This window comes from Bubalus kerabau, chromosome 17, assembly GCF_029407905.1.
Source record: "Bubalus kerabau isolate K-KA32 ecotype Philippines breed swamp buffalo chromosome 17, PCC_UOA_SB_1v2, whole genome shotgun sequence".
Classification (NCBI taxonomy): Eukaryota; Metazoa; Chordata; class Mammalia; order Artiodactyla; family Bovidae; genus Bubalus; species Bubalus kerabau.
Genome location: NC_073640.1, coordinates 67154529 through 67167651, shown reverse-complemented (window position 1 = coordinate 67167651; position 13123 = coordinate 67154529). Strand labels below are relative to the sequence as shown.

The following is a 13123-nucleotide window of genomic DNA, read 5'->3' as shown; positions in this document are numbered from 1 at the left end:
AACCCTGACTGCAGACTGCAGGGGTGGGGTCAGGATACGCCAGCCTTGAGAGGCGACTCTTCACTTTCAGTTATAATCATAGATGTATCTCATTAAACATATGAAGTATATATATATGTGTGTAGTTGAAGGATTCTGGTGGCTCAGTGGTAAAGAATCTGCCTGCAATGAAGGAGACCAGGGCTCAATCCCTGGATCAGGAAGATCTCCTGGAGAAGAGAATGGCCATCCGCTCCAGTGTTCTTTTTTCCTTTGTGGTTGAATTCCTTTTCCTGACAACCCCTCCCCAACCACCCTTCTTGGCTCCAGTATTCTTGCCTGGAGAATCCCATGGACAGAGGAGCCTGGCACCTACAGTCCACGGGATTAAAAAGTTCCGGACACGACTGAGTGACTAACACTTTCACTCTCTCTTTTTGCATAGTTCTTTTACAATGTTGTTAGTGTCAGGTGTACACACAGCAATTCAGCTATGCATATATATACATATTCTTATATTCACATAGATATTCTTTTCCAGCCTCTCTTCCCTTCATTGTTAATACAAGACATTGAGTCGAGTCCCCTGTGCTATATACTAGCTCCTTCTTGTTACCTATTTTTTATTGTAATTCCTCCCTTTTTTCTGGCCGCATTGTGTGACACGCGGGATCTCAGTTCCCTAATTCAGCCTGTGCCACGTGCAGTGGAAGCGTGGCATCCTAACCACTGGACCACCAGGGAGGGCCCTGTTTACCTGTCTTATAGATGGTAGTAAGTATATGTTAATCCCAAACTCCCAGCTCATCTCCCCCCACCACCTGCTGTCCCCTTTGGTAACCATACGTTTGTTTTCCATGTGAGCATTTCTGTTTTGTAAATAGGTTCCTTTGGACCAGGTGATTCTTGCTGGAATGGGGGAAGAGAGGGGAAAGGAGAGGACTTTCCTGTGCATTAGAGGTTTAGCAGCATCCCTTGGACAGCAAGGAGATCAGACCAGTCGTACTAAAGGAAATCAACCCTGAATATTCGTTGGAAGGACTGATGCTGAAGCTCAAGCTCCGATACTTTGTCCACCTGATGCGAAGAACTGACTCATTGGAAAAGACCCCGATGCTGGGAAAGATTGACGGCAGGAGGAGAAGGGGACCACAGAGGATGAGATGGTTGAATGGCATCACCGACTCAATGGACATGGGTTTGAGCAAACTCTGGGAGATAGTGGAGGACAGGGAGTCCTGGCGTGCCACAGTCCATGGGGTCGCAGAGTCGGAGACGACTGAGCGACTGAACAGCAGCTCACAGCTGCTTCTCACTGTTCAAGCATTCCCTCATTTGACCCTCACTGGAGTCTGAGAAGCAGGTGTTCTCTAGTGAGGACCAGGAGTCTGCTGAGAGTTGTGTGATGCATCTGTCTGCCAAAAATACACATGCAACCTAAACGTTGAGAGTTATGTTTTATTTGTCAGATATTCTTAGGACTCAAACCCGGGAGGCAGCATCTCAAGTAACCCCGAGAGAACTGCTCGGAGGAGGCGAGGGGAGGAGCCAGGTAATAAAGAAGCTTCGCAACAAAAGGCAGATAATCTGAACCTCGAACGCTACCGCCAATTAAAGAAAACCAACTATCCCAACTTAAAAAATTTAGCGCTTTTCTACGTATGGGAAGATGGAAGTGTCCGGGCTCGCTGAAATCATCGCTTCGATGCGCGCCTCAGCTGTCTGGGGCCAGGATCCTGCTGTTTTCACGTCCCAAGTTCCCTCCGGGCTCACCCTCAGTGGTGGCCGCAGTCTGATGGCTGCTAGATGGCCGTGTTCTTTCCTTCCTGAGCGCTCTCAGGGCTCACCAGCTCAGCAGCCATGGTGGCCGTCATTGCTCGTGACTGTGATACCCTTTGTTCACTGATATGGCAGGAAATGTTCCATCTCTCATATCCCAGAATTTCTTGACGACTGACAAGGCTTCTGTATTCTTGAGTCTTCGGGGAGCTCCAAAATGAGAACTGGGGCTTCCCAGATGAAGCAGTGGTAAAAGAACCTGCCTGCAAAGCAAGAGACTTGGGTTCAACCCCTGGGTCGGGAAGATCCCCTGGAGAAGGAAATGCAGAAGGGAATAGCTACCCACTCCAGTATCCTTGCCTGGAGAATCCCGTGGACAGAGGAACCTGGTGGGCTACAGTCCATGGGGTCTCAAAGAGTCAGACGCGACTGGGCAGGTGCACGCGTGCACACACACACACTCACACACAAGATGATGACTCACACACTCCTTAAGGGGCCCCTGCGCCATGGAGGGCACACAGCCAGCTCTAGCTCCGCTCTCCGGACGAGGTGAAGGCGGGTCCATGCGGGGCTATACTGAGGAGTCCTCAGGGCTGCAAGACGGGAGTGAAACCTCACTCCCCATGAAGGAATCTTGGTGCGGCTCAGTGGAGGTCTCAGAAGAGCCCCATGGGCATTCCTCGGGGTGGACCTGGGAGATGCAAAGTGAGGGGCGAGGCCGGGGGAGGGGTCGGAGACTCACCTGCATGTCCCTCTGCCTGTCCTCCTCCAGTGGGAGGTGCACCGAGACACTATCTGCAAGGAAAGAGGAGAGGACAGGCTTCCAGGAAGGGCCTTCTGGTCACCCAGTCCTGCCATCTGTATTTCAGAGCCGTGACGGGGTGGAGTGAGCGGACCAAGTAGGTGATTCCATAGTTAGTCCCCCAGGGGACTGTAGGTAGAAACAGTATGGGAAACCCCTGTAAGCGGATGACTCCAGAAAGCAGGTTTGCTTAGCAACAGAACCACGCACCAGAAGCAGGAGACCTGCCCCCAACAATGAACCAGTGGTGGAGTGAGCCCCACAGCCTGCCCAGGGAGCTCCGAATTTAATGATCCATGGGACATGCTCTCTACACACATTAAAAAAGAACAATCATTTGTCGACCTTGCTTGACACCTGGGGGAGAGGCCGAGGGAACCTGCTCAACCGGGAGGAGGAGCTGATGATGGAACTGTGATGTCTACTCAGGAAAGTCAAAGAAGGTCTTCTCCCCCTCCCCACTTTTCCTGTGATTATAAAACTGTAGCCCAGGAAATTCTCGGGGGTGGTACCGCCTTCTCTGCCCGCTTGTAAGCCTCGCAAGCGTCCTTTTCTAGTAAATCACTTCTTATCTACCACTTCGCGCTCACTGACTTATTCTCTGCACTGAGACAGGAAGGACTGTGGCACAGGGCTCTTCAGAGCCCCCAGGAATGACACCAGCCGCTTTCAGATGGACGACTGGAAGCAGGGAAAGGCAGTGACGTCACACGCGGTAAAGCCTGCCCCAGCCTCTCGGCTTCTTCAGGGCTGCCTCTATCTGCCCCTGAAGGCATCCTTCCCCCAGCCCTCCCCGGCCTAATCACTCCTCTTACCCGGATTTTCTTCTGAGAAGTCCATGGCAGGGTTGGAGCTGAGGGAAAGGAGATAGACGCATTAAGGGGGGTCTGAGGAATGAGACAGAAACAGAGTTTTCTACTGGGAAGAGTCCAGATTTTCCTACCTGTTAAAATCTGGTTGGCTCTTGGTCTCATTATCAGTGGAACCTACGGAGAGACGGTGCTGAGAGCCCCTGCTGGCAGGGGACCCACCAAGCCCCTCCCCACGCTCCACCACCCCCCCACTGACCCCTCCCCCTCCCAGGAACCCTTCCCCTTCTAGGACGTACCCTGTTGGCCTCCACAGCAGCACAGGCAGAGGAAAAACAAGAGCAGGAAGAGGAGAGGGAGGAGCCCAATGGCGGAAGTCCCAGACACGACGGCAAGGGATCTTTCTTCAAGAGGGTTTTGGTAGACTTCAGGTAGGTCTAGGAGTTGGAGGACAGTACAGATCTGTGGTTGGTCTCCGGCTGGACCAAGTCACCCTTTCAGGACACAGGTATTGTATTTACTGTATAAGTACTGTGCGCCTTCCATTACGAGCAAGTCAGTGGATGCTTTGGAAACTGGTGAACCTATGCAGTAACAGAATCTAGACACATGAGCCAGTGCACAGAAGTTGTTACTCTTCTGCGTATTGAGATAAATTACACAACAAAACTATCTACTGTATTTTGCAGTAGTCATGTATGGATATGAGAGTTGGACTATGAAGAAAGCTGAGCGCCCAAGAATTGATGCTTTTGAACTGTGGTGGTGTAGAAGACTCTGGAGAGTCCCTGGGACCGCAAGGAGATCCAGCCAGTCCCATCCTAAAGGAGATCAGTCCTGAAAATATTCATTGGAAGGACTGATGCTGAAGCTGAAACTCCAATACCTTGGCCACCTGATGTAAAGAGCTGACTCATTGGAAAAGACCCAATGCTGGGAAAGATTGAAGGCTGGAGGAGAAGGGGACGATAGAGGATGAGATGGTTGGATTGGCTTCACCAACTTGATGGACATGAGTTTGAGCAAGCTCCGGGAGATAGTGGACAGGGAGGCCTGGCGTGCTGCAGTCAGTGGGGTCGAAAAGAGTCAGACGTGACTGAGCAACTAAACAACAACAACCCTGGGCTTCCCTGGTGGCTCAGTGGTTAAGAATCCACCTGCCAATGCAGGAGACTTGGATCCATCCACGGTCCAGGAAGATCCCACGTGCCTTGGAATGGCTGAACCCACACACCACCACAACTGAGCCTCCGAGCTGCAAGAACTGGAGAGCCCGTGCTCCACGACAAGAGAAAGCCTCACACAGCGGCAGAGACCCGACACTGCCAAGATTAACGAGTTAATGTTTTAAAAGATAATCATAAAAGATAAAATGAAATTGTGCACATTTGTGACACCATGGGTGGATCTAGAGGGCGTGTGGCTAAGTGAAATAAGTCAGAGAAAGACAAATGCCACCAGCTCTCACATGTGGAATCTAAAGAACAAAACAAATCAAGGGCAGACCTACAGAACCAGAGAATAACCAGGCGGCTGCCAAAGTGACTGAAGGGGATTAAGAAGCACTAACCTTAAGTTACAGAATAAAAAAAATACAGAGATGAAATACACAGCACAGGCAATGTGCTCAATCATAACGTAATAACTTTACCTGAGAATAGATGGTACCAGATGCATCCTGGTAATCATTTCATAAGGTATATAAATGTCCAATCATTATACAGTGGGAAAGTGAAAGCCACTCAGTTGTGTCCAGCTCTTTGCAACCCCATGGACTATACAGTCCATGGAATTCTCTAGGCCAGAGTACTAGAGTGGGTAGCCGGTCGCTTCTCCAGGGGATCTTCCCATCTTCCCATCCCAGGGATCGAACCCAGGTCTCCTGCATTGCAGGCCAATTCTTCACCATCTGAGCCACCAGGCACAACTGAAATTGCTATAATATTGTACTTCGATTATATTTCAATTAACTTACTAAAAACCTATGCCAAACAGTACAATGTTGAGGTCACAATCAGGGCTCCATATATCTGGAATATGAAAAAACTAACTTACCTCTTGATAGATTCATAAGATTAAAATGAGATCATATGTACAAATGTTGAGAATAGCACTTGGCAGATGGGAAAACCTCAACACATGTTACCTAGCAACTGTTAACATTAAACAACAATGCCTACTTTGAGCAAAAGCTTGTTGTCTGAGCTTGACAGGATCGTATCTTAACTGATGCAACACTCTGTTATTATTTCTTTTCTCTTTTTCTTTTTTTTTTTTTTTTGGCTGTGCTACACCGCTTATAGGATCTCAGTTCCTCAATCAGAGATTGAAGCCTGGCCATGGCAATGGCACCTAACCACTGGACCTCTGGAGAACTCTGGTAATTTCATTACAGAAAGCAGGAACCTGGGGCTCAAATGAGGAAATTGCTTGCAAAAGGTCAAGAACCAGCAAATCTTGATGTCTTCATTTTACTTCAAGTCTGTCTCCTAATCAAGAGTGCCTTCCTTGTGAAGAGAACTCCCATAGCTGAGAGAGCTGGAAGCAATTACTGTTGCTGTTCTTTAGTCACTAAGTCATGTCCGACTCTTTGCAACCCCATGGACTGTAGCCCACTGGGCTCCTCTGTCCATGGAATTCTCAGGCAAGAACACTGAAGTGGGTTGCCTTTTCCTTCTCCAGGGGATCTTCCCGACCCAGGGATCAAACACACATCTCCTGAATTGCAGACAGATTGTTTACCACTGAGCCACCTGGAGGCAGGTGAGGTGACAGCAAATGGAGAGGATGCACAGTGCCCCCAACAAGTGACACTCCCGAACCCAAAGGGGGACCTGGGGCCTGTGCAGATGTCCCCGGTTCTGTCTGCGTTCTGAACGTCGACCTCAGCTGTGTTCTCTTTCTGCATTAGATCAAAACCCGAGCATTTCCTCCTCGACTCATCTGCGCCGATGGGGAATAGCTGGAGATCAGGAAGCTTTCTAGAGAGGGGAAGAGGTTTTCCACCGAAGATTGGCAAAATGTTGAAGAATTAAAATACAAAAAATAAATTAAGGTCTTCCCTAGTGGCTCAGTAGTGATGTATAAGGAAAGGACCATAAAGAAAGCTGAGCATCAAAGAATTGGTTCTTTTGACCTGTGGTGTTGGAGAAGACTCTTGAGAGTCCCTTGGACAGCAAGGAGATCTAACCAGTCCATCCTAAAGGAAATCAACCCTGAACATTCAGTGGAAGGACTGATGCTGAAGCTGAAGCTCCAGTACTTTGGCCACCTGTTGTGAAGCACTAACTCATTTGAAAAACGCTGATGCTGGGAAAGATGGAAGGCAGGAGAAGGGGAAGACAGAGGATGAGATGGTTGGATGGCATCACTGACTCAATGGACATGAGTTTGAATAAGCTCCAGGAGACAGTGAAGGACAGAGAAGCCTGGTGTGCTGCAGTCCATGGGGTCGCAAAGAGTAGGACACGACGGAGCGACTAAACAACAGCTGGTGGCTCAGTGGTAAAGAATCCGCCCGCCAATGCAGTAGACGTCGGTTCCACCCCTGGTCCGGCAAGATCCCGCATGCCAAGGGGCAACTAAGCCCGTGCGCCACAAATAGAGTCCGCCTCTAGAGCCCAGGAGCCGCATCCACTGAAGCCTGGCAGCCAAGAGCCTGTGCTCCAGGAACAAGGGAAGCCGCCTCGGTGAGACGCCTAGCATCCCAGCTAGAGAGGAGCCCCTGCTCACTGCAGCTAGAGAAAGGCCACGCCCAACTACGAAGACCCAGTGCAGCCAAAAAATAAATAATAAATAAAAATAAATTATTTAAATTAATTAAGCGAAGCGTGTGGAGGAGGGGATGGTGCAGGTGAGAGGCTGAGGTTCTGTCAAGGCTACACAAGTTCACCCCCACGTCCACACAGCCCAACTCGGAGTTCTCTGGGAGAAAAAGGGAGGCACCACTCACCAGTCTGTGCCCAAATCCCTTGGTCCCGGCAAAACACTGAAACAGAGAAACACTTGGTTTGAGAAGACGGCCGATAACACAGTGGGGTCCCAAACGCCTGGAGCTTGGGGCGTGACATCCACACCGAACCGGAGAAATGCGGCCCGCAGGTGACTCCTCTGCAGTTCCCTGTCCCGGGACCTCACAGAGGGGAGTCCCAGCAGAGGAACCCGCTTAAGAATCCCTCCTCGGCGCCTTCTTCCCACACCCCGCAGCCTCCCACAGGACCGCCCGCGGCCGGCTCACCGAGCCCGAACAGAAGAGGGACGCCCGGGGACATGGCGATGCGCAGCGCGCAGCCCGCCCAGCACGGCTGCACCGCGGACCGCGCCGCCCGGGCTGGAGACCTCCTGCCGCGGAGAGACAGCATCACCTGCCCGGCAGAAGGGGAAGCGCTGCTTGTGCAAGACGGAGACGGTGCCCCTCCACCCTCCCCCACGGCGCCCGGGCTGGGCGTGAGTTACCTGCGGGTTTCCTGCCGTGATTTTCCGGCCACGAAGATGTGAGAGACCGGCCCTCTACAGTGACCTGCTTTTCTGCCGCAGGGCTTCCCCGATGGTTCAGCGGGGAAAGAACCCGCCTGCAACGCAGGAGACACAGGAGATGAGGGTTCGATCCCTGGGTGGGGAAGATCCCCTGGAGGAGGGCATGGCGACCCCCTCCAGTATTCCTGCCTGGAGAATCCCATGGACAGAGGAGACTGGTGGGGCTACAGTCCACGGGGTCACAGAGAGTCGGACACGAATGACTACACACATCTAAGGAGAAATTTTACTCCTCCCCCAGAAATAGGAGGTCACACGCAACTAGAAAAGACTGAATCTGATATACGAAACTATGAGGGATGGTGTTGCCAACCTTAATCAGACCTGAGAATTTGATGGAGAGCAGTGTGGGTCGGTCCGGGAAGAGGCCTGGAAAACCAGTTCTTCTGTACGATATGGACTGTCTGTAGTAACAGTGGGTGTGAAAAGATGCGGCCAAGTCACAGAGAAAGAAAGAAAGAAAAAAAAGTTTTAGAGAAAAACATCTGCATGTAATATAATGTGATATGTCAATTATACCTCAATAAAAAATGAATACCCAAAACACCCCCAAAACAAGTCCTAAACTTTAGGTATATCATATTCAAACTGAAAGAAACTGAAAGAAAATCAAAGAAACAGACAATGAGGTTGAGACTTCATTATTGAAAAAAAAAAGAGCGAAAGGAAGCATTGATATTCATTCCATTCCTACAGTTTTGATCATCAATTCTTTCCCACAAAGACATAAGTGACATTGAGTAGGACTGTTCTGGTGTTTCACATGGGATTTGGCACCTGGGAGTCACTTGATACATTAATTAGTCACTGGATACACTAATTGCCTATAGATAAATAAACTTAAAAAAAAAAAAGAATCCTTATGTAAGTGGACCCACGCCATTCAAAACCAAGTTGTTCAAGGCACAATCAATATACAGTTATATATAATTGCATATAAATATATGTAATTGTATATATGTGTGCGCCTGCTCAGTTGTGTCCGACTCTCTGCGACCCCATGGACTGTAGCCCGCCAGGCTCCTCTGTCCATGAGATTCTCTAGGCAAGAATACTGGAGTGGGTTGCCATGCCCTCTTCCAGAGGATCTCCCTGACCCTGGGATCAAACCCACATTTCCTGCATTAGCCAGTGGGTTCTTTACTGCTGAGCCACTGGGGAAGTCCATATAAAATTGTATATAAAATTATACATAATTACATGTAAATATATAACTATACACATAATTTATTAATTACACACAAATATATAAAGGTATATGTATGTGATTGTGCACATATTATTACATGTATATTACTGTGTGTATAAGCACATGTATATTATATATATTTATACATATCTATAACTATGTATATTCAGAAGTATATACATTATGTATTCCAGCCCCTGTAGGACCTTCATTTTTTAAACTGGGGTATAGTTGCTTTACACTGTGGGCAGCAAAGTGACTCAGCCACACGTATATATGTATCCCTCTTTCTTGAATTCCCTCCCATTCCAGTCACCACTGAGCAGTGAGTAGAGTCCCCTGTGCTGCACAATTCTTTCTCATTAGTTATCAATTTTATACATAGTAGTGTGTATATGACCAACCTAGACAACATATTGAAAAGCAGAAACATTACTTTGCCAACAAAGATCCGTCTAGTCAAGGCTATAGTTTTCCCAGTGGTCATGTATGGATGCAAGAGTTGGACTGTGAAGAAGGCTGAGCACCGAAGAATTGATGCTTTTGAACTGTGGTGTTGGAGAAGACTCTTGAGAGTCCCTTGGACTGCAAGGAGATCCAACCAGTCCATTCTAAAGGAGATCAGCCCTAGGTGTTCTTTGGAAGGACTGATGCTAAAGCTGAAACTCCAGTACTTTGGCCACTTGATGCGAAGAGTTGACTCATTGGAAAAGACTGTGATGCTGAGAGGGATTGGGGGCAGGAGGAGTAGGGGACGACAGAGGATGAGATGGCTGGATGGCATCACCAATGGACGTGAGTTTGAGTGAACTCCGGGAGATGGTGATGGACAGGGATGCCTGGCATGCTGCAATTCATGGGGTCGCAGAGTCAGACACGACTGAGCGAATGAACTGAACTGATGTATATGTCAATCCCAATCCCCCAATCCATCCTCCCTCTAAAAAAAAAAAAAAAGTCTTTGAAGTCTGGTATGAGACAGGGCAAGTTCCCCCATGAGCAAGTTCTCTGTCCCCAGGTGCTGCCCTGGGGGCCACAGTGCAGAGGCTCTCATCCGCTTGGCTGTAGCCGCCATGTTTCTGGTGATCCCGGGGTCTCCATGGTTAACGCCTGGTTCAGCAGAGAAGGTTTCAAGCGCCTTGGTCTCAGTAGACCAGGGAGGAGCCCTCATAACTATAAGCAGCACCCCAAGATTGGCAAGGAGGGTCATGAACCCCCCTGGCTCAACCCACGCATCCTCCCCCCAGGTCAGCTCCGTGTTTCTCTGCTCTTTCTGCCACTGGGGGTCCCAGGCTCTCCTAAAACCTACCGTCCTCAGTTTTGGTGGCACAAGACACGTTTTCTCCTCCCTCTGTCTCACCCGCCTCTGCTTTCTCCTCCTCTCAACTCCATCTCATCAGATCCATCAGATCTTGGCCGTCAACCTACACATCTCCTCTTGTGACCCCCTCCACCTCCCGAGAATGCATGTCCTCCTAATGTGTCACCTCTAAGGAGACACCTAAGAAGCTCACTGCTCCTGAGCTTCCAGCCCCAAAGGGCTCCTTGGGCGGCCTCTCACTTTCCAAGCTCTCTCTTGGATGCTTGTTAATGATGGCTGGTCCTGGCCACGTGGAGAGAGCAGTGCCTGTTCATGAGACACTGTGCTTACTTCCCGCCCCTCTTTCTACTATCTTGCTCCAGGTACCCTGATGTCCCCACTGGCTGGGATCCACCCTAAGTCCCACCCACCCACATTTCACTATGTCCTCGTTGAACTCTTCTCCCAGACGAGCTGTTTAACAGGAAAACAGGGCTCGTGCTTACTGAATGGCTGCAAAATGTTTCCTTCCTTGAACGCGCCATTATTTGCTGAAGCCATACGGCTGACTTTTACATATTCTCCAGCCTTTCTGTGTTAAATGAAGGCAATCAATGCACTTTTTTACAAGTGCAATCAACATTCTTTTACACATCAGCTTTCCCCCGAGCATGTAGATTCGTAGGCTACATTTTGAGGAGGAATTGCTGAGACTGCTGCCGTAAACTGAACAGAAACTGACAGGGAGATTCTGCCCTGGGGAGGTGCCTAATGGACAGGGTAAGGGGGGAGATAGACAGAAAACCTGCCCAAGCCTGGTCACGGCTTTGTGGTTCACTACACTTGATGGGCTACAGCATAAAGCACAGTTCCCTCCTAAGAGGCTTTCTTTCACCAGAAGTCTTAAGCTACATTTTCTACTGATCAAGGGCTGCCCTGGTGGCTTGGATGGTAAAGAATCCACCTGCAGTGCAGGAGACATGGGTTCTATCCCTGGGTTGGGATGATCCCCTGGAATAGGAAATGGCAACCCACTCCAGTATTCTTGCCTGGAGAATTCCATGGATAGAGGAGCCTGATGGGCTACAGTCCATGGGGTCGCACAGTCAGACACAACTGAAGCAACTTAGCACACGCACAAGACGAGCACATGACTTGAGACAGCCCAATCAGAGGCACGAAAGAAGTACTTCTCTCTCCTTCACTGGGCAAAAAAAAAAAAAAAAAAAGAAAGGAAGTAGCCCAAATTGGCTCTGGTAGCCACCTCATGACCTCCACCAAAGAGATTGCCTTAGGTTCCTCCAACCCCTGTAACAAATAACACCACCTCTGTGACTTGTTGTTCAACTCTGAGTTATGTCAAACTCTTGGCAACCCCGTGGACTTCAGCACGCCAGGCTCCTCTGTCCTTCACTATCTGCAGCTTGCTCAAACTCATATCTATTGTGTCGATGATGCCATCCAACATCTCATCCTCTGTCACCCCCTTCTCCTGCCTTCAATCTTTCCCAGCATCAGGGTCTTTACCAGTGACTCAGTTCTTCGATCAGGTGGCCAAAGTATTGGACTTTCAGCTTCAGCATCAGTCCTTCCAGTGAACACCCAGGACTCATCTCCTTTAGGATGAACTGGTTGGAGCTCCTTGCAGTCCAAGGAACTCTCAAGAGTCTTCTCCAACACTACAGCTCAAAAGCATCAATTCTTTGGCACTCAGCTTTCTTTATAGTCCAGCTCTCACATCCATACATGACAACAGGAAAAACCATAGCCTTGACTAGACGGACCTTTGTTGGCAAAGTAATGTCTCTGCTTTTCAATATGCTGTCTAGGTTGGTATTAACTTTTCTTCCAGGGAGCAAGCTTCTTTTAATTTCATGGCTGCAGTTACCATCTGCAGTGATTTTGGAGCCCAAAAAATAGTCTCTCAGTGTTTCCACTCTTTCCCCATCTATTTCCCATGAAGTCATGGGACCAGATGCCATGATCTTAATTTTCTGAATGTTGAGTTTTAAGCCAACTTTTTCACCCTCTTCTTTCACTTTCATCAAGAGCCTTGTTAGTTCTTCTTTGCTTTCTGCCATAAGGCTAGTGTCATCTGCATATCTGAGGTTATTGATATTTCTACCGGCAATCTTGATTCCAGCTTGTGCTTCATCCAGCCCAGCATTTCACATGCTGTACTCTGCATATAAGTTAAATAAGCAGGATGACAGTATACAGCCTTGACGTACTCCTTTCCCAATTTGGAACCAGTCTGTTGTTCCATGTCCAGTTCTAACTGTTGCTTCTTGACCTGCATACAGATTGCTCAGGAGGCAGGTCAGGTTGTCTGGTATTCCCATCTCTTGATGAATTTTTGACAGTTTGTTGCGATCCACACAGTCAAAGGCTTTGGCATAGTCAATAAAGCTGTACAGGTTTTTCTGGAACTCTCTTGCTTTTTTAGATGATCCAGCAGATGTTGGCAATTTGATCTCTGGTTCCTCTGCCTTTTCTAAATCCAGCTTGAACATCTGGAAGTTCACAATTCATGTACTGTTGAAGCCTGGCTTGGAGAATTTTGAGCATTACTAGTTTGTGAGATGAGTGCAATTGTATGGTAGTTTGAGCATTCTTTGGCATTGCCTTTCTTTGGGATGGGAATGAAAACTGACCTTTTCCAGTCCTGTGGCCACTGCTGAGTTTTCCAGATTTGCTGGCATATTGAGTGCAGTACTTTCACAGAA

At 48.7% G+C, this 13123-nt stretch overlaps 1 protein-coding gene across 1 annotated transcript; it reads right to left on the bottom strand.

The window, feature by feature from the left end:
- Window positions 1-1453: 1453 nt before the first annotated feature.
- LOC129631608 (uncharacterized) lies at window positions 1454-7820 on the bottom strand. Its single transcript, XM_055552743.1, has 7 exons — window positions 7610-7820; window positions 7325-7360; window positions 3672-3809; window positions 3507-3549; window positions 3379-3416; window positions 2504-2556; window positions 1454-2021 (listed from the first exon to the last, which is right to left on the bottom strand). Exons 1-7 carry the CDS (start codon window positions 7731-7733, stop codon window positions 1782-1784), a joined length of 672 nt encoding a protein of 223 aa, XP_055408718.1. The 5' UTR covers window positions 7734-7820; the 3' UTR covers window positions 1454-1781.
- Window positions 7821-13123: the final 5303 nt, after the last annotated feature.

Excerpts from the sequence above, each read along its gene's own strand:
- LOC129631608 (XM_055552743.1), bottom strand. The coding sequence starts at position 7,733 with ATGCTGTCTCTCCGCGGCAGGAGGTCTCCAGCCCGGGCGGCGCGGTCC. Across the intron at positions 3,550-3,671 it reads CTGCTGTGGAGGCCAACAGG|GTTCCACTGATAATGAGACC; the intron begins GTACGTCCTAGA and ends GTCTCTCCGTAG. Across the intron at positions 2,022-2,503 it reads ACAGGCAGAGGGACATGCAG|GCAGGTTCTTTTACCACTGC; the intron begins GTGAGTCTCCGA and ends CTTGCTTTGCAG.